The sequence below is a fragment of the Saccostrea cucullata genome, unplaced genomic scaffold (assembly GCF_032062105.1).
Source record: "Saccostrea cucullata isolate Sc308-1 unplaced genomic scaffold, CSIRO_AGI_Scuc_v1 ctg787, whole genome shotgun sequence".
NCBI classification, from domain to species: domain Eukaryota; kingdom Metazoa; phylum Mollusca; class Bivalvia; order Ostreida; family Ostreidae; genus Saccostrea; species Saccostrea cuccullata.
Window position 1 is genome coordinate 148,219 of NW_026933448.1, and position 21,013 is coordinate 169,231.

The 21,013-nt window shown below is 33.3% G+C and overlaps 2 protein-coding genes across 2 annotated transcripts; both read right to left on the bottom strand.

Moving 5' to 3' along the window:
* Window positions 1-1,673: 1,673 nt before the first annotated feature.
* LOC134238349 (acetylcholine receptor subunit alpha-like 1) lies at window positions 1,674-10,232 on the bottom strand. The gene is made up of 5 exons (XM_062720476.1): window positions 9,656-10,232; window positions 4,772-4,816; window positions 3,572-3,681; window positions 2,008-3,001; window positions 1,674-1,879 (listed from the first exon to the last, which is right to left on the bottom strand). Exons 1-5 carry the CDS (start codon window positions 9,851-9,853, stop codon window positions 1,712-1,714), a joined length of 1,515 nt encoding a protein of 504 aa, XP_062576460.1. The 5' UTR covers window positions 9,854-10,232; the 3' UTR covers window positions 1,674-1,711.
* Window positions 10,233-12,876: 2,644 nt separating this feature from the next.
* On the bottom strand, window positions 12,877-20,342 carry LOC134238350 (acetylcholine receptor subunit alpha-like 1). Its single transcript, XM_062720477.1, has 5 exons — window positions 19,728-20,342; window positions 19,181-19,225; window positions 17,659-17,768; window positions 16,484-17,447; window positions 12,877-13,345 (listed from the first exon to the last, which is right to left on the bottom strand). The coding sequence occupies exons 1-5, from the start codon at window positions 19,944-19,946 to the stop codon at window positions 13,175-13,177; spliced, it is 1,509 nt and encodes a 502-aa protein (XP_062576461.1). The 5' UTR covers window positions 19,947-20,342; the 3' UTR covers window positions 12,877-13,174.
* Between the last annotated feature and the right edge of the window lie 671 nt (window positions 20,343-21,013).

Sequence of the window (21,013 nt, forward strand, 5' to 3'; positions counted from 1 at the left end):
ATATAATTCAATATAATGATTTGCGTACAGTTTGCTAAGTATATGAAATGTGACATAATGATGCCGCGCTACCAGAAGGAGTGCACATCATCCTTTAAAATCTCCTACTTGCTTCTAAAACATAAGTTTCAACATAAAAATAATAAATTCCTCAGAAAGCAGATATACACCATGACCATTAAGTTTATAATGTATTACCGAGTTTCAAGTTAATAGCATATGAACATTCATTTCCTATATCTTACGATTGTTGAGCATCAGACTATGAATTACACCGGAAAGTGTGCGTGATCGCGGTTCTCTTTAGAATTATTCGACGCCATGAATTTTGATATAACCGAGACAAACTGTAAATCAAAAGATATAACCTAATAATAGTTCTGACCTTCGTTAAAAGAGCTATACATCAGTCTTAATGGCGCTGTTACGTTGTATATACATCAGAAATGTCCATTAGACCATTTAAGATAGGATTCGCTTTCCCTTCTGAGCCACAAATACTAAATCGATGAGTGTCTAAATATATAATTTCGTATTTTTGAATTCCTTTTTTTTCTTTTTGTTTATTATGAATTTAAATGTGATATTCTTAAATGATTCTTTCCAGTCGTAATAAAACAGTGAAGATCTTTTAGAATATGAACATGTATCAAACCACAACCAGAAATATTTTTACACACAAATTTGATGTTTAACTTCTTTATTTAGAACCACACTTTCAAAATGACATGTTGATTAATATAACCATGCTTTTTACAGCATATTGACCCTGTAAAAAAATTTAATGTATTGAATATGATTTATAGCAATCAGTATGCTGTCTTTCCCAGTATTCATGCAGTTCCTTAACAGTTCGGTTTTGTATGTACAGTTAATTTACATTAAGTTTTGTATTTGTACAGTTAATTTACAATTGTATATGTACAGTTAATTTACAGATGAATCCGTGCAGTTAATTTACATTGTTTTGTATCTGTACAGTTAATTTACATTGTTTTGTATTTTTACAGTTAATTTACATTGTTTTATATTTGTACAGTTACTCTACAGTTATATATGTATAGTTAATTTACAGTTGTATATGTACAGTTAATTTACAGTTGTATATGTGCAATTACTTTATAGTTGTATATGTACATTAATTTAAGAGTTAATTATATACGAATCTCGCTAAGGCAAAGGATCAGTTCGTGTAAAGGAAGTCAATATGTCCGACTGTTTTACAGTCGTCTTACAATGCACGGATAATTTTACGATTGTTACACCATTAATTTGCAGTCGCTATATATGTTCAGTTTACAGTTGCATCATACATGTACAGATATTAAACACCTGTATATTCATTGTCATCTAACATGTTTACGAGTTGATCACTGAAATCATTGCTAGCGCCTTTTTAATTAAAAATAATGTTTAAACGTCAACGAATGTATATTTACATGTTAGAGTTCTTAATATACAAGTAGTTTACAATTACTGACATTATAAACATTTGTTATTGTACAAGTAATATGCAATTTCTTTCATTACTTAACAGGTTATTGTAAAAGTATACATTTACTCACATTATTAACAGCTTTATTTGTACAAGTAATTCACATTTACTTTCATAACATGTTACTGTACAGATAATTTGGTTACAATATTAATAGTTGTTAATGTACAAGTTTCATTACTTTACAGATTATTGTACAGTTTGTTTACAATTTCATTAGTATGTACAGTTGAATTGATCGTCCAGACTTAATGGTCCCCTAGGGTCATATAAAGAAGGTGCGTACAAAAATATACTCAGTGTCCCACATATACAGGCTGTAGTAAAAATGTACAAAAATAAACGATCCATTACCATGGCAACGTACTTCCAGTCTCTTTCTTCCTGTAATATAAAAAGGGTATTGAAAAGAATAATGTGTTTAAATAATATTTGAATCTTTGAATCATCTATGATTCTTAAAAACAATTAACCTGTTCTGAGCATAATGATATTAATAAAGATTTACCCACCATATTGTCTGCATCTGCTTCTCTAAGGTGGTCCGCCACAAACTTGACTCTCTCTATGGCCTCTCGGATTTCTTTGGGGTATCTTTTAATTTCTATGGAATCTCCTGAAGGATTTCGGACTCGAAGTCCTTCCTGCGTTTCCATATTCCACCCTACTCTCGCGCTGTTGTGGTTCTCACGTACCTCTCTCATTTCTATGCCATTCACGTTCCTGTACTGTTTGTCTTTAGACTTACGGTGTAAATCTGGTCTTTTCATTAATAGCATGTGTGGAAGAATCTCGGTGAAAACTCGTTTGACCCAAGGACTCATTCGGTGAGTTGAAGGTCTCCTGAAGTGAATACCTAATGTATAAACAGCAAGAAAGATGGACAACGTCACCACAATCATTGTAAACAACAAATATTTACTGATCAGGGGGATCACAAATGACGTAGGTGGACTGATGTCTGAGAGGAGCAGGAAGAACACGGTGAGAGCCAGAAGTATAGAGATGGAGAGTGTGATCTTCTCCCCGCTGTCAGATGGCAGGTAGAAAACCAACACAGTCAGACAGGAGATTGTTAAGCAGGGCATGATGAGGTTAAGAGAATAGAACAAGGTTCTCCGACGGAGTGTGATGTTGAACATGATATCTGGATAAGGTTGAGGACAACAGGGGTAGAACTTTTCACTTCGGCGGGCTGTTACGTTAATAACGTCCCATTCCACATTCTGGTAGAAGTCCTTCAAATCAATGCCACGGTCAATGATTTTCACCTTCGTGTCCTCGTAATACACTGCCTGGGAATCACACACGTGTTGTAAATCTATTTCATACCCATCGTATGTCCACGAACTGAACTTCATAAAGCATTCTTGTATATCAAAGGGAAAGAACTCCACATCAATGGGGCAATAACTCTTATAGATAGCAGGCGGTTCCCACACAATTCGTCCTGTATGATGGACTGTAGCCTTTGTTAACAGAGTAATCTCAAATGCCCCATCAGCACTGCAAAACACAATCTTTTATTATTTTTTTATTATATAAGTTAAGACAATGTGAAAATTTGAGGACAAGTCTTTATGACAAAGAAATATCAAAACCCTATGTCTTATAATTATCGAGATCTCCTTTAAATAATGAAATTTTGATATATCGAACAGTAATAAGGTTCAAGCTGAAGAGAAGATATCAAAAAAAGGGAAATTGCTTTTTAGAATCTAAGTATTTTTTGAATGAATTGAAAATTATATTTAATATTACAACGTAGAAGGTATTTTTTAATCAATTGAAAACTACATAGTAAGTATAAGCATATATGCATTCATTACATTTATAATTATTATGTGGATCACACGAACAGAAATAATTACATCTATCTTATTTTGATAATATCATGATATATGATGACACATTTTTTTGATTTTTTTTTGATGACATACTTGTTATTTGATGACATACATGTTATTTGATATATTTTCTGATGACATCCTTGTTAGATATATGTTTTCCACTTATACCGGTATATTAGCTGACATACTCGTTATTTGATGACATACTTGTTACTTGATGACATACTTGTTATAGAGTACAATGTCTGGTCTCCAAAGAGCTTCAGAGGGAATGTGAGTGATAAGTATCCCCCCATAAGACCGGGGGTCCCACCGTAAACGAAGGTCAACCCATTCCTACAACAGAAAAAAAACCACAAAAACATTTTAATATAACGAAAATCAAAATGTTAAATAATGATATATTCTATAATCCTACCTTATTAATATAAGCTAAACATAATCATCACAATGTTATTCCTGCCTGAACGAATCATACACTGAACAAACTTTTATACTCTTCATTTGCTTCTTACCCTGAGTCATAATGATTCTTACACTGAGTCACACACACTCATCCAACCTGAACGAGTCATACACTAAACAGAATACTCTCCAACCTGTCACACACATGTCATACACTCACACACAAAATACTCACACACTCCAACCTATCTGACTGAGTCACATACACTAAACAATGACTCACACATATACCTAGATTGAGAGTCATCACACTAAACAGAATTTAACTGATTGTGTCAAATATTTCCAACCTGAAGACACACACACATCATATACTGAGTCACACACAAATCAACCTTTACTTCTTTACTGATTGAGTCACACACACGTCATCATTTGCTTCTTAACTGATTTTGTCAAACACATTTGACTCTGAAATGATTAATACTCGTAACTGATTGAACATACACTTCAAGACTCTCACACACACCTGAACGAGTCACACACATACACTGTCACACACAGAATACTCTCACACACCTGAACGAGTCATCACACACTCATCACAGAATACTCATGTCATCAACCTGTCACACACACGATTAATTTGTCATACACTGAGTCACACAGATGGCTTCTTACCTGTTTTTCCACACACACGTTATTATTTGCTCCTTACCTGTTTTTCCACTCACGTCATCATTAGCTTCTTACCTGTTTTTCCACACACACGTTATGATTTGCTTCTTACCAGTTTTTCCACAGACACACGTTATCATTTGCTTCTTACCTGATTAAGTCACACACAAGTCATCATTTGCTTCTTACAGGATTAAGTCACACACACGTCACCAATTGCTTCTTACCTGATTGAGTTACACACACGTCATCAATGGCTTCTTACCTGTTTTTCCACACACATTATTTGCTCCTAATTACCGGAAAGAGTTACACAGACGTTATTATTTCATCATTTTCTTACCTGTCTTAGCCAAACACTTGTGGTCATAATCTGATTCTTCTCGTGCTAAAATTAAAATTAAAAAAAAAAAAAAACACTTGAATGGGTAGTTAGAGCAGTATATATGATAAGTATTTGATATTGAAGTTCTTCATGGCATACATTTATCATTTAATGAAGTAGAAAGTGCTGGAAATAAAAACAAATGATAGCTGTAAAATATTAAACCTATTTTACACGGTAAAATAGGGCATACATTGTATAAAATTTAATTCTCAATCACAGTCTTCTATATTAAAGCTTTTGTATTGTACAGTGTCCATAATGATGTTAACTGAGGTGAAGCTTTAAATGAGAACCCAGCTTTCTGAGGATAATTGCTTACAACTGAAGCGTAATGTTCCACTAAATTCCTCAAGACGTAATTATCTGTATTCAAAAAACTCCACATACAAGAATCTAACAATGCAAAACTTTTCTGTGTTCTGAAAAAATCTGTAAAAAGTACTTATAGATATTCTGATATTTTTGTAAATCGACTTATACGTTCTGCGTTTTCACAAATTTACTGATACCCTGTTGTAAAACGGCACTGTGTATTCTATGTTTATAGAAAATTACATGTTTATTTAACCCTACTTTGAACAAAAATGAACGCTTTATTTCTAGCCATGAAAATAATCCATCTTTTACAGCTTAAGCTCCTTTATATCTGAAAATTTATTTGTACAAAACATTACTCTATTTTATCTGTATATTAAGGAAGTCTAAACACTGCGCACTAAAGAGTTTTATATATGGAGTAGTTTTATACAGTAGGAATGATCAACCCTTAGATAAAAGAAAGAAAAAATGGTTAATTACTGTTAATTAAAATATCGTGCCTGAGGTTCAGAAAAGTACTCAATCCTTAAAATATCGTACTTGCGGTATAGTATAGTGTTATCAATCCCCCTGTATAATTTTTCATTTAAACGCTTAATCTTCACTTTATTGTTTTTTGTAAGACTTTTCCCCCATATTTAAGCAATGTTTACTAAATAACTAAAGAATAACGTTACCTGTTCTTTTACTTTTTCGTGTTTCAAGTACAATACTCTCTATTTTATGAGTAAACTTTTTCATAGGCTTTCCATTGATTGATATTTAACATATTCTTTACACAGTGAGTAAAGTAACACATTTACTATGTTCAAATCAAGTAACATATACCATGTTGATAATGTCTAGCTTATTTTTATGCTTATGTTCAAGTATCACTTTTTATAGTCTTTACTTAAAAACAGATGATTAAAACACACTTTTATCTATAATCTGAAAATAATAACTTAAAGACAATTTCATTTACGTAAAATGAATAAGTTTAATCGCATAGGTTTTTAATTTTTCATTCAAATTAGGTCATGGATGGAAATTTAAATAAAGCACTAAAAATGACCAACTACACGAACAATAAAAATTTGACATTAAAAGTAAAAAAAGTACAATGGATATGTATAGTTTAAACTATAGCTTAATTTACCTAGAGTACGTTTAAATAGGCTGTGTTTATATAAATTCGTAATATAATTTATATATCAGGAAGTCCGTTGTTTTAATATATATATATATTTCTTTCTTTTTTATTTATTTTTAATTTTTTGATTATTATTATAATTTATTTTTTTTTTTGCATTTTTCTGTTTGTTTAGTTTTTGTATTTAAAAAAAAATGTTTTTACAACCCCTTTGATCTTTTGAGTAAAAATGAAAATAAAGGTATGGAACATATGGAGATGGAGATAACAAACAGTATTCAAGATCAAAAGTCCATAAAACAATACAAAATAGGAGCAGAACAAACACTGGAGAACCAGGTTAAGGATTTAAATGGAAGTGAAAGGGTTTAAAAGGAGCACACGGCGGTGTGACGGGTCGGCAAGAGGTGTCGCTCCTCCATGGTACCTGATTCCATCTCTGATGATTTAGAGGGCTGTGTGTGCTCTGCTTCAATTTTGTTTTGTTAAATTTTAGCAGAAAGCTCTTTGACAGCAGAGAGAAGCGTAAAATGAAATATTGGTTTTACTCGGTTTAATCACGGAAGACCTTATAGTGATTCTACTGTTTCTTTTATTATTATTCTTATTTTTTAGACAAATTTTGTGCAAATTAGGTTTTTCATCAAACTTTGGATGGCTCTTATAATTGTTATGGAAGAATAGTCGCTTCCGGTGCCAAGTTATGGCCATTTTTCTGATTTTAAAATGAGATTTTGTCAGTTCGATATCTAAAGAACTACTAAAGATATGAGCTGGAGACTTGTTGGAGAGCATAGGGCATGACAATGCGGAATGTCCTTTTCGCTCAGACATTAAAAGAATTAAAAAAATCAAAATTTTCAACTTTTTTGTTTTTCATTATTTTTCTTTGATTTTTATGAAACTCTTAAATATGCGGAATGTGTAATTTGTTTTAAATTAAAAAACCCAATCTCCAGAAATTCGCATTTAAAGATTTGAAGCGCTGTTCCCGATGGCGTAATGGTTAGCTGTGTTTATATAAATCCCCCGTGGGACTGATGTTTTTTTACGACTTTTTCATAGATTTTTCGTTTTTTATATATCAGGAACCTCTCGTTGCTCGCAACGAGATCGTTGTTATTATTATTATTATTCTTTTTTTTCTTCTTTGTTCTCCGGTACTTTTTTTGTTATTTTTTAGCTAAAACCTTTTTAGGGTTAATAGGTGTGTTTAGGTGTGCAACACGAAGGTTTTTTGCGCGCATACGCATGCACGTGCGGGCGCGTGAAATGAGTGAAATGACGGATATATATATATATATTTAACATCTTTTGATCAAATATTTTAAAACTCATTTAATAAGGATATATTAATAGTGTAGATAATTTTTTTAGCACGAACTCACGCGCATGCATGCGTCGCTCTGATTGGCTGCAACAAAAATCTCAATATCTTTTCTGTTTTTTGACGAAATGCTATGAAATTTAAAATATAGGCATACTTTGGATGTAAAATATGATATATAACAATTGTCATGTAAACACGCGCATGCACGTGCGCTGCAATCTGATTGGCTTAAACTTTAAATGGCTATAACTCCCTTGTTTTTCAACGAAACAGTATGGGAAGTAGACAAACATTATAAAAGGAGGTATGGTCATAATGCACATGCATGCACGTGCATGCACGTGTGCTTTGCTGTGATTCGCTGAAACATAAATCGCAATATCTTTTTTTAATTTTTGACGAAATGCTTTAAAATTTTAAACATAATTATGCATTAGGATGTCCTACAATATGATATATAACAGTTGTCATGAAAACATGCGCATACACGTGCGCTGCAATCTGATTGGCTTAAACTTAAAATGGCTATAACTTCCTCGTTTTTCAACCAAACAGGATGGGGAACATAGACAAACATAACAGACTCCTACAAGAAGATACAGTCGACATGCACATGCATGCACGTGCGTGCACGTGAAATGAGCAAAATTACAAACTAGATTAAAACGTATTTTTTAATACTTTTGGATAAAACGCTGTAATTTCTAGTATACAAATAGTGTAGACAAGATGATATGGTCATTACGCACATGCATTCAAATGCGCATGCGTGCAATGCATAAATTTGAATATACTGAATATACTTCTGGGAAAACATTGTTACAGTCTAAAAGGCATAGAGTTCGTCCTATTTAAATGAAGCTTACAGGGAATAAGGCACCAAAAGGGAGTTGGGGAGCGTTTGGGGAACATCTGTAACGGTTCCCGTTACAATTAGCCCTAGTTTGACTTTAACATGTAACATTGAAATTATCTAGACGTATAACATAATAGTATTGAGAAACAGGTTTTGTACAAAAGAATTATTTTTTAAGACCAGACTCCAAGTAAGAATTCAAAATTCCTAAAGCTTATTGCACATCTACAAGGCATCATTAATCATATTCCAAAAGATTTATTGATTTCTGCCTACATTAAAATGGGAGTTTAGGTTGAGGAAGAACTTGTGACAGACGGACAGAGTGGGGTATCGACAGAAAGTGTAGATCGTAAAAACAAAGCATAACACAAGCAGAAAAAAGTATATTTTTACACTTTAAGCTTGGTGTAAATCACCATACTTAATTTTGTATAGACGGACCAAAAATATACAATTTCATAAAGTTTAAAAGTCAGGTCTTACAATGTACACAATATACATTAAAATTCCGTCCCATTTTTTAAGGTTGTGTATGAAGTCGTCACATCCTTGAAACTCAATATTATGTTTACACAATCGAACTGATTGATTTCCCCCTGTATCATTACAATTGCATGTGTCAGCTTGGTTTACAAAAGAAATTTTCTATTCAACAAGATAAAACAGAAAGTGGTGACATATTTTTCAGAGGAGAGGTTTTCTGTGTTATTCTGAATTCTAGAATAAATTGTTTGTAAAATATGAAAGCCAGAGGAATGTGCTGGAAATAATGCTAAATTTGTTTACGTTGATGAATTATATTTCACTGTGAAACATGCCAGGATCATAAAGAATAGATTAGACGTAAGAGATTTCTCAGAGAGTTGTTATGATGATCGTCGCCAAATACTTTGAGAGTTCATGGCGAGTGTGCTCTGAAAATACACTCTACTTCAAAATGCATCATATCTGGGTATATACAAGATCTCTTTGCTTCATATTTTACATACACCTTTAAATTAAAATCATACAGTGAAAATGAAAAGTTACATGCATATCTTCATGTCTCGTGTAAAAGATTTTCAATAGTTCATATTCAATATAAATATTATGTATTAGTTATTTATTCTGGAAGCTTGTTAATTTGAATGCTTTTAAGAATTGGCGTAGCATATGCATGTTATCATAACTATATATATTAATATATTTAAGATTACTCACAATCTCCAGCAGCTGTGACAGACGCAACCCTAGTTTGACTGTTAGTTTGACGGAACTGTTTCCCGTTGGTCGGATTAATTTACTGTAGTGGCTCCCAAGGATATGATCATGAAGTTTCTTTTCAGCTGGTTCACTGGTGCTGAGGGAACCACCAACTTCCCCAACTAGAACCACCATCAAACATAATAACATATCCATGACTGAGTTTAATTGGCGAAGACACAATACGTCGTACTTTGAACGCAGTTAAAATGGATCAAGTTAAAAATCAATGTCGGTTTGTACTCGGCACCCAGAGGCGACAGTGGTTCTTGACTGTCCTAAGAGAACTCTGGCGTAAGATGTACTTCATTGCGATTCGAAGCTCCTGTATCAATATATCAGAGTCTGGATTGCTGACACTATGTGGTTTGTTTATGTCTACAGACAAAAAATGACTCTTCACCTCTCTCACTAATTGCGAGATTCCGTGCTGGTGGATTGTATTGTTACACACACCGATCTTGCAGCTACTCGCCGTTCTGTAACACCGGCGGCAAGTTTACTTAGAATACACAAGATAGTTTCCCCTATGAGCAGCTGTTACGCAATACATCAAAAGCTGAGTGCTATCCTAAGTAATACAATTATCTGTGTATGACATCCTAATTGAATGTTTATTGCTCTTTTATATTTTTGGAGGCAAATCAAAATATCTTGATTTTGGCGTATTGTTCTAGTATTCCAGCAAGAAGGTTTCTAAAACTCAAGTAAAAGTTGTAAGAGATTCTAGTTTATCGACCGACATAGCCCTTTTCTTTATTTTCAGCTTGCTTTAATGAGAATCAAAAAGTTTATTTGTAACGCGAAAACAAAACCGACGTCTTCCTGCTACAAATCGATGGAGACTTTTAGGCATTGACTTTGAACTAGGCACAGAAATGTTTACGCTTCACAGTGTTTGATTAATGTCAAATTTAAAAGAATTTTAATAATACATTGATTTGCAGCCAACTTCTAAAGACCTTTACACGTTTCTTTTTATATATGTACTTTGGTATATTCTTTAATTTTTTTCCCGAATGTTTACTCGAGATATTCTATCTTAGACCTAATTAACTAAGACCACCTCCTTAAGACACTTCATATCGTGCACCCTCAATCTGCCCATAACAATCAATATTGACTCTGTGGGGTATAGGGAAAGAAAATCTTTTTAACACTTTCATGAGATTTGTCAAGTAAAAGAGGGACTTGTAATTATCAAATAAAGGTTTTCGTGCGATTATACACATCAGAGAACGATCAGGAAAAGGGGCGGGTCCATGTGTCGAGAGCGACCTACAGATAATGGGTCTCTCAATAAGAATGGAAATACAACCTGTGATTTTCTGTTCAATAATCTGTTGCGCTGATTTTTAATTTGATAAGGGGGTGTGTCAAACACAGATTGTTTGCGAATAAAAAATATACTCAAATACCGAACGCTTCGTATTTGAGAATATACATGTATACAGCAAGTCTCAAACTATCATAATTTTCCTAAGTGAAAAAAATATTAGTATAAAAAGCACATAGAAGTTCATTTTAACAAGCTACATGTACATGTAGGTAACACCATTGACTTTATTTGTAAGGCTTATTATATTGTATTTTAGAAGAACTTGGATTTAATTCTATAAGTGGTAATCCACCTTATACTCATAGTTCCCTTTCTAAGGAAGAAAATCTTCAAAGTCATATGTCAGTTTTGAATATCCCGAAGAACCAAAATCTGAACTACCATATACAGCTTTATATATTGGATATATTGGATTCCGAAACTTCATAAGAATCCTTACAAAGAAAGATACATTGCAGTTTCCAGTTAATGTTCAATCAAGCCACTTTCTTCACTCCTCACTAAGATATTGACAGTAGTGAAGTTTTTTTCAAGAGTACGGTGTAACAATATATTCAAGAAGTGGTGTGATTCAAATGTGGATACTCAAAAATTCCAAAGAACTTTTAGACAATTTGAAATCCGAATACCAAAATCAACAGCTTAAAAATTTACGACTTTCAACTTTATACACAACCATTCCCCACGATAAATTAAATTCCAGGCTTTTTGATATCATTGACAACTGCTTTTTTAATATAAATGGAGCTCGTAAATTTACTTACCTGGTCATTAGTCATTTGCAAAATAATTTTGTTAAAACAAATTCTGATTGCACACACAAGTACTCTGAAGTTGACATCGAAAAGATGCTTGAGTTTCTGATTGACAATATGTGGATTTTGGAGACCAGGTCTTCCAACAATCTATTGGAATTCCCATGGGTACCATTATTAGCAAACCTATTTTTGTATTCATATGAAGCAGAATTTGTTCAAAATCTTATACGTGAAAAAAAAAAAGAAAACTGTTGCCTTCAACTCAATATTTAGATATATCGTCGACGTATTGTCAATTAGCAGTGGTAATTTCTATTCCTATGTCGATATATCCTGGTGAGCTTGAGATAAAAGATACCACAGAGTTTGACACATCTGTTTTGTACTTGGATATTTTACTTGAAAAGGACGTTAAGTAATCTAACAACCAAGCTCTGTGATAAACTTGATGACTTTAATTTTCCAATCGTCTACTTCCCTTACCTATGCAGCAATACACCTTCATCACCTGCGTACACCTTCATCACCTTGATTCAATACGTAAGAGCATGCTCTACGTATGAACAATTTCTAAAAAGAGGTAAATTATTGACAAGCAAGTTGATGAAACAAGAATATCAGCAGTCTTCTTTAAAGTCATCATTTTATAAGTTCTATGGTCGATACAACGACCTTGTCAGCAAATACAATTGATCATAGAGTCAAATGCTGACTGACATTTTTCACACTTATTGTCAGTCCATTATTTAAACACTGAATTGAAGACAGATTTTCCCGTTTTTTCCCGATCATGACAAGCAGCACAAGGCGGTTGTGACCGGTTGACAAGGGATGCTCACTCCTCCATGGCACCTGACCCCACCTCTGATGTTTTGGAGGTCCGTGTTTTCTGCTCCTATTTTGTATTGTTTTATGGATTTTGATATTGAATACTGCTCGTTATCTCCAAATTCTTCATTCATGAACCCACTTAAGACCTAATCTTGGCTTGGATTCATGACCTACGAAATCTGTCACCCAGCAGTACAGGAAAAGCGAGTTTGACCGCTCAACAATATAGGCAAGTAAAAAAAAGAATCTAATTCCAATGGAATTCTGTTACCCTTCAATATGCAATCATTGAGCAAAAATTGAATGCATCATGAACAAAAAGGATGGCCATAAATTGCACAACACTTCATTTTATTATGTTTGATATTTATCTTAATTATAATTATTTTTATTATAAATACGTACTGTTTTTAAATTCTTAAAAAATATAACTTAAATTTTATTGAAAATATATTCAGTTAATTATGACGTTAATAATGTCAGTCTTATAAAGAGTTTTTGTATTATGACGTTAACAAAGCAGTTCTGAAAAGTCCATGTAGTATGGCGTCAATAAACACAGTCTTCTGTGTTGTCCTGAAGGATCAGTTCGTCCCGGGGGTCCTGTAAGGAGGGGGCGTACAGAAATATAGTCAGTGTTCCACAGAGGCAGGCAGCAGAGAACAGGTAGAGAAACAGGCGGTCCACCACCATAGCGATATATTTCCAGTCCAACTCTTCCTGTGAACAGAAAGTATACAAAGTTAGGATACAAAATCTCTCTTTATATATAATATGAAAGAAATTCAACCACACATATTTTGCCCACATTGTCTCTTAAATATGGCCTATCAGACCCCTGTAAGAAGATAGTGAAATCAGACACTCGACTTAAGAATGAGGCTTTTTTTTAGAATTATCAGTTGATCTATTGCAAGTTTGTGCTATAATTTTAATAAAGATAACCTTTTTGTTACTTTAACTTAGTAAGTCATATTGATACTGGACCATTTGAGAAAAATATTAAGTAAAAATAGAACATACACAGCGTCGGAATTGAAAATTCACATGTAATTATCCTACACTTAAAGTTTTCTAAAGAAAAAAATGTATGATTCACTTTTTGCAAAAAAATAACAGAATAACACAATATTCGACGTTTGTCCTCTTGATATGACCTTGACCTTTAAAGTACACAAAGAACGGAGAATAAAAGTTACACTGCATTTTATATCAGACTGTTACATGCTTGTTTATTGCTTGTTTATTGCACTTAGATAGTGTAAACACATTCCAAAATGTAAGCGCACAAGTGACCAATATACTGTTAATCACTACTTATTCGCGAGAACTTTATTTTTGCGTAACTACGCGAGACGGAATTGCTCGCGAAAATTTCATTCTCGCGTATAATAGAATTCCTTAAGATTATAGAGAGCAATGACCACAATTCGTGAAAATTTTGTCTCACTTATAAAGAGTTAATGACTATCTCGCGTAAATAAGGTGTCGCGAAAATTAAGTGATCTACAGTATAGGATTCTCTGATTTTTTCACAAAATATGACGCAATCATGCAAAAACTTGTTATTTTTCTTACAGGGGTCATTCATTGTTGTCAATATAGTAATATTATTCTTTTTTTCTCCAGTATTTTTCAAGAAACTAGTAAAAATAGAATCCAGGGGTGTTTTGTACTACCTTAAGTGTAATGAATATTCAGATTGATGGTACTGTAAATGCTTATGGATATTCAGAGTGAGAGTAGACGAGCATGCTTTACATACGAAAAATATGTAATCGGGGCAAACTATTGAATGAGCTTATAACCAAATGTAATCTATGATTTAGTCGAATGCTGACTGAATTTTGACATACCAATAGTTAGACTATTATTTACACTCTGATTTGTGTAAAGATTTTCCCTTTAGCCCTGTCATAACAAGGAGCACACAGCAGGTGTGACCGGTCCACAGGGCATGTTTATTTCTCAAAGGATCATTTTTCCACCTCTGATTCTTTTAGATGTTCATGTTTACTCTGCTGCCGATTTGTTTTGTATTTATAGACTTTTAAGATCTGTATTATAGATGAAATATTTTGACTTACTTTAGGTATCAAGCAGTTCAGGCAATATGATGTTACAGGATTTAAACCATATTACTATGAAATATATGGAGATAACGAACAGTATTCAAGCTCAAAACTCCACTTAACAATACAAAATACGAGCAGAGAAAACACGGACCTCCAAAACATCAGAGGTCGGATCAGGTGCCATGAAAAAGTGAGCATCACCTGCCGACCTATCACACCCGCCATATGCTCCTTCTTAGGATCGGGAAATAACGGAAAATTCCGTCAACAATTCAATGGCATAACAATTAGCATAAAAAACGTCAGTCAACATTTGACTCAATGATAACTTGTATTTGCTGAACTTGTCATTGTATTTACCACAGAACTTACGCAATGATTACTTTAAACGAGACTGTTGATAATCTTTTTTCATCAACTTGTTTGTAAATAATTAACCTCTATTTAGAAATTGTGCTAAATACGTCAGTCTTTCGTAATTCTAAAACTGTTTTCCACCAATTGTAAGTTATTGGTTTATACTAACTTCACGATTTTAGAGGAAGTCGGTATTTATACCTGTTTATACACGGTATATATGGGGTATATATATTTATACACGGTTTTAGAAGAGTCGGTATTTTTACCTGTTTATACACGGTATATATGGGGTATATATATTTATGGGTATTTTTACCTGTTTATACACGGTATATATGGGGTATATATATTTCATTTTTACCTGTTTATACACGGTATATATGGGGTATATATATTTATACACGGTTTTAGAAGAAGTCGGTTTTTTTACCTGTTTATACACGGTATATATGGGGTATATATATTTATACACGGTTTTAGAAGATGTCGGTATTTTTACCTGTTTATACACGGTATATATGGGGTATATATATTTATACACGGTTTTAGAAGAAGTCGGTATTTTTACCTGTTTATACACGGTATATATGGGGTATATATATTTATACACGGTTTTAGAAGATGTCGGTATTTTTACCTGTTTATACACGGTATATATGGGGTATATATATTTATACACGGTTTTAGAAGAAGTCGGTTTTTTTACCTGTTTATACACGGTATATATATTTATATACGGTTTTGTGTTTATACCGGTATATATGTATATATATTTATACACGGTTTTATGTATTTTTTGTTTATACACGGTATATATGGGGTATATATATTTATATCGTCGGTTTTTTTACCTGTTTATACCGGGTATGGATTTACAACTGACCGGGTATATATATTTATACACGGTTTTAGAAGAAGTCTGTTTATACCGGTATATAGTATATATAATCCACCGCCTGTTTATACACGTATATATGTATATATATTTATACACGGTTTTAGAAGAAGTTATTTTTACCAATCGTAAGCCAGGATTTCACGGAAAAATCAACAGAGGTGGGGTAAATATTTATACACGGTTTTAGAAGAAGTCGGTATTTTTACCTGTTCATGATTAGTACTTAGTTGTGTTTTTATCACTTTTCGTTATCTTTACCTTTTTCATTAATGGAAAACATCTTCAATTAACATGAAACAAAATATTTCTACGTTGTCAAACAAAATTTGTACAAATCATCTTTCCCCAGATTTTTGTTTGTTTGTTTGTTTGTTTTTTTGTTTTTTTTTTTTTTGTTTTTTTGTTTGTTTGTTTGTTTGTTTGTTTGTTTTTTTTTTGTTATTTTTTATATGTATGGAAATAATCAAAATGATAATGAAGATAATTCTACGTATAATCTAGAAAGGAAATGAGTAGGTATATAACCATTTTCACTTCGTCGCTCCTCCTGAGTTTGTCGGCTATTAGCTTCACCCCGGTTACAGCTCGCTGCAAACGCTTTGGATATCCCAAAAATTCACAAGAAATAGGGTTTTTATCATCATTTGGAGTCAATAAATGAAGAGAGCAATGATAGTCCTTTCGGACACTATAAAATAGACCGCCTATCACCGAAGGGATTTTCTTCTTACTTCCGGGTCTTCTCATTCTCAAAATACTCGGAAGTATATCTGTGAATACTCGTTTTACCCAGGGACTCATATTATGAGTTGAAGGCTTTCGGTTTGTTATTCTAATTGAACTGACTGCTAAAAATATCGACAACGTCACAAGAATCATTGTAAAAAGAAGATATTTTCCAATCAGTGGTATAACAAACGAAGTCGGAGGATTTATGTCTGAGAGAAGCAGGAAGAACACAGTGAGAGCCAGAAGTATAGAGATGGAGAGAGTGATCTTCTCCCCGCTGTCTGATGGAAGGTAGAATACTAAGACTGTGAGACCAGAAATGGAAAGACACGGCATGATAAGGTTAAGGGAATAGAACAAAGGCCGTCGGCGAAGAGTAATGTTAAAGATTATAAAAGGATAGGAGATATCGCAACAAGGAAAGGACTTTTCCCGCCACGTAGCCGTAACATTAATGATGTCCCACTGAACATTGAAATAAAAGTCCTTTAGATCCACCCCTCTGTTGATCACACGCTCTTCTTTGTCACCAACAATGTACGTTATTGCTTTCTCGTCACAAATGTGTTCCAGATCAATCTGCTCCATGTCGTAAGTCCAAGACCCAAACTTCATAAAACACTCCTGTCTGTCAAAGGGAAAGAACTCAACATCAATAGGACAGTAACTTTTGTAGATGGCCGGCGGTTCCCACACAATTTTACCTGTATTATAAACCTTGGCTTTTATTTTATGAGTCACGATGAAGTCCCCATCCGCACTGGAAAAGAAAAAAAGAAATTGGTACATGATAATATCGCTGTACTAGACATATCGAGTACATTTAAGCATCATTCTAAAAATTTGACTGGGTTGAACTTTACTTTTGATACTTGTACTATAGCCTTTTGTACAGTCATGGTTTGCTTCATTACATTATATAGACGTTATATAGATATATTTCAATCAAATGATAGTTTTTGTTGACCTACTTATTGTATAAAACGATGTCCGGCTTCCAAAGATCAGTGGATGGTATCTGGGTCATATTAATCCCCCCAAAGTCCTGGGGATTCCACATCAGACGGTTATCTGTCCACTCCTGTTTCAAAAAAAAAATACAAATCATTTATTATTATCACAATAATCTACAATTCTTAGTCTCAATCCCATACTTTGATCGCAGTTTAAAAGGCCCCCCTATTTATTATAGATGTAAATAAACAAGTTGTGTTTGTGAAAAAGGGATGCCCTTGTATGGCAGCTAATGGCGAAAGTTAAAATTTCTCAAATGCAAATCGAACTTTGAGGTCAAGGCCAAACTTTCGAACATTTTAATACCCAATTAAGGACTTGCTTTAGTGAATATACCTGCGAAATACGAAAACCCAAGCCCAGATAGTTCAAAATTTATGGCTTAAGATAACTATGCTAAACAGGAAGTCAAATTCCAATGTCAAAGGGTTAAGAATAATGGTACCCAGTGGAAGATGTTTAAACAAGAAAAAATACATGTTAAATATAAAAGCCAATTGTTTAAAGTTAGGGACAAGATTAATTTTGTTTAAAAGCTCAACTCCAAGGTCAAATGAAAGAGATGAAAATTATTGTTATACAACGGAAAATCTTTTCACTTTCTATACTCTTGTGAAATTTTAAAGCCTCAATATTAATAACTGTTGAAAATTAATTGCCAAGCTTAAAACTTTATTTAAAGTAGGTCAAGATATTTATATATTTTCCTTTGGATAACAACAGTTTTGACCCATAGATGTTGATATTGGAGTTTGACCTATTTAAAAAAAAGCATCAAACTTTGTAAAAACTTTTGAACAGCTGATGCTTAGGCTCAATTTTAAATTTCATATGTGCATTTCTCGTGACAAGTCCTTTCTCTGGGTATCAATTATTTTTATCTTGATCCTTGACTTTGTCCCACTTTTTTAAAAACTTTAACTTGACAATAACTTTTAAACAGTCGGTATTTTTGGCTTTCACATTTCAAAATGCTATTCATTGAAGAAAGGGCTTTCTTTGGAAAACATTTTTCATCTCTTGACCTTGGCCTTTTTTCTAAACTTGCATTTGAAAAACTTTAACCTTCACCATAGGCTGCCATACGGGGGTTTCAGTGTTTAACAAAGACACAATTTTTTTGCAAAAGAGGGTTACATCTCAAGGTCAAGAGATAAAAAAGGTCTGTCAAATGCAAGATATACATAAAATATGAAAGCCATAGCGCTCACCAATCAGAAATTATGGCTTCTGATCCCACCTCTAATGTTTTAGGTCCGTGTTTGCTCCTCTTTTGCATTGTTTTATGGACTTCTGAGCTTGAATACTGTTCGTTAAATCTATGTATTTCATGCATTGGTGACGATTTACATATATTTTTAAATAGCAATAACATTTTTAAGTATGTCTATATTTCCTTCCTACTGATTAAGTGTTTTAAAGCAACAGTAATATGATGGAAATTTGATGTTTCTCATCAAAAATATCTCTCTTGCTCACCTGATGTAACCATACACTCGTCTTCATTATCTGGTTTTTCTCATCCTATAGATAGAATCAGATCATTAGAGTTCGTTAAATTGCAATCTTACTCTCAGCTTTTGTTCGGCAAACAGACGCCATTTAAAAAAATCTTTGAAGAATATTTTCATTAGTAGAAATAGTGACGAAAGAAATTTAATAACAGTCTTTTTGAAACTGTTCCTCCTCTTAGTAACATTATTTAGTTTTCTGTAATTTGATGTTATTTTTGACCAAGTTTAAGATAACCGACTGTTACTGTATATATGAAACTCGAATTTACTGAGAGATATCCGTATGTTACATACTGACCAAGGAATGATATAAAAACATTGATTGGTTGCCTTATGTTACAAGTGTATTGAATATTCGTTGAAAGTTAATCCCCTACAATAATAAAGAGAGTTGTATGTTTGTATATCTTTCATTGACAAAGATCGACTGACAATAACAATGGATTTTTAATCTGCCTTTTAGTCTTATCAAAACAAACCCGGCATTATCTGTGTAGCGATAGTTTACTTACAATATTTAACAGCTGTGATAACCTCATTCCTATTTTCACTTTAAGGGTTCCGTTGATGCCCTCGCCGCGTGGTCTCACTAGTTTATTGTAGGCGTGGCCTAACAGTTTATGGATCAGCTGTTCCTCCTCCGTAGAACACAATACCAGGTCCCCGAGTAGCGACCACAGACAGGATATTGCCAGAAACAGGGTCCGGAAGTCTCTCCCCGCCATCTTCATTCTCAGATTCTGTTCTGTTTTTGTAAGAATTTACGTAATCAGAAGGTGCAGTATTTCACACGGCCCAATAATTGTCACTTTGGAAGTTTCATCCTGACGGTTCTCCTTCTTGGTTTATTAGACATTCACTTTCCAAACCCTGCTATTGATCTTTGTTGTTTCCTCTTTTTACACAGATACAATCCTTGTTTTAATTTTAGATGCTTAATTGACGATGTTTAACTTTTTTCTTCATATTGTTCTTTTTGAGAATCGGTATTTAGGAGAACTGTTTGCAGCTTTACCACTAATTGCTTCTTAAACATGAAGTCATGTTATACGATGTATTTTTTTCTCGAGATCGAATGATTATGCTTCTTGTACAATAGTTCTCTTAATGGAAAATTGATATTCAAAATGCTTACGGCCCGACTCTACAAGAAACATATCAGCTGAAATCATGAAAACTTCTAAGGAAACCCTAGTGACTCACTAAATTGATCATTTGGGACTATTATTAAGGCAATATGTGCGAAAATTACATCGTAGTGAAGTTTATAGTATTTTATCATGACTTGACGAAAAAAGTTTTATTCTTCACCGAAGTATAAATCATCGTTCAAATTCTTTGAAAAAAATCTTCAAAATTTATTGTGTATACACTTCTTAGTTTTATACACGATGACATTCAGTTCATCGGCCGTTGTCTGGCCCGATTTTGACCTCTTTTTTTGTGATAATTTTTTGATTCCTTAAAGTTATCCAATTCTCTTTTTTCCTCAGTACACTTTTCATAGTGACGACGATTGGCCGAGTTGTGAATATTTTACCTAGAAAGGATACATAACACAAGCAAAATTTTGATGCACGGAATGATATGAATTTTTTGAACGGAAATAACATGAATAATTAACCCGTAAGATGTAAAGAAATCGGATTTAACAGATGCACCATTTGATGCAATTCCATACAAAATTTTGCACAGGAATCAATTCTGCCACTTTGCCTTGCAAACCCGCTGCGTCTTTTTAAACAAATCATTAATGCAAATTCTAGTAAATCTGAATTTGGAAACAATAATTGGACGG

Excerpts from the sequence above, each read along its gene's own strand:
- LOC134238350 (XM_062720477.1), bottom strand. The coding sequence starts at position 19,946 with ATGAAGATGGCGGGGAGAGACTTCCGGACCCTGTTTCTGGCAATATCC. Across the intron at positions 19,226-19,727 it reads TATCACAGCTGTTAAATATT|GATGAGAAAAACCAGATAAT; the intron begins GTAAGTAAACTA and ends TTCTATCTATAG. Across the intron at positions 17,448-17,658 it reads GACATCGTTTTATACAATAA|TGCGGATGGGGACTTCATCG; the intron begins GTAGGTCAACAA and ends TTTCTTTTCCAG.
- LOC134238349 (XM_062720476.1), bottom strand. The coding sequence starts at position 9,853 with ATGGATATGTTATTATGTTTGATGGTGGTTCTAGTTGGGGAAGTTGGT. Across the intron at positions 3,002-3,571 it reads GACATTGTACTCTATAACAA|TGCTGATGGGGCATTTGAGA; the intron begins GTATGTCATCAA and ends TGTGTTTTGCAG. Across the intron at positions 1,880-2,007 it reads AAGCAGATGCAGACAATATG|GAAGAAAGAGACTGGAAGTA; the intron begins GTGGGTAAATCT and ends TTTATATTACAG.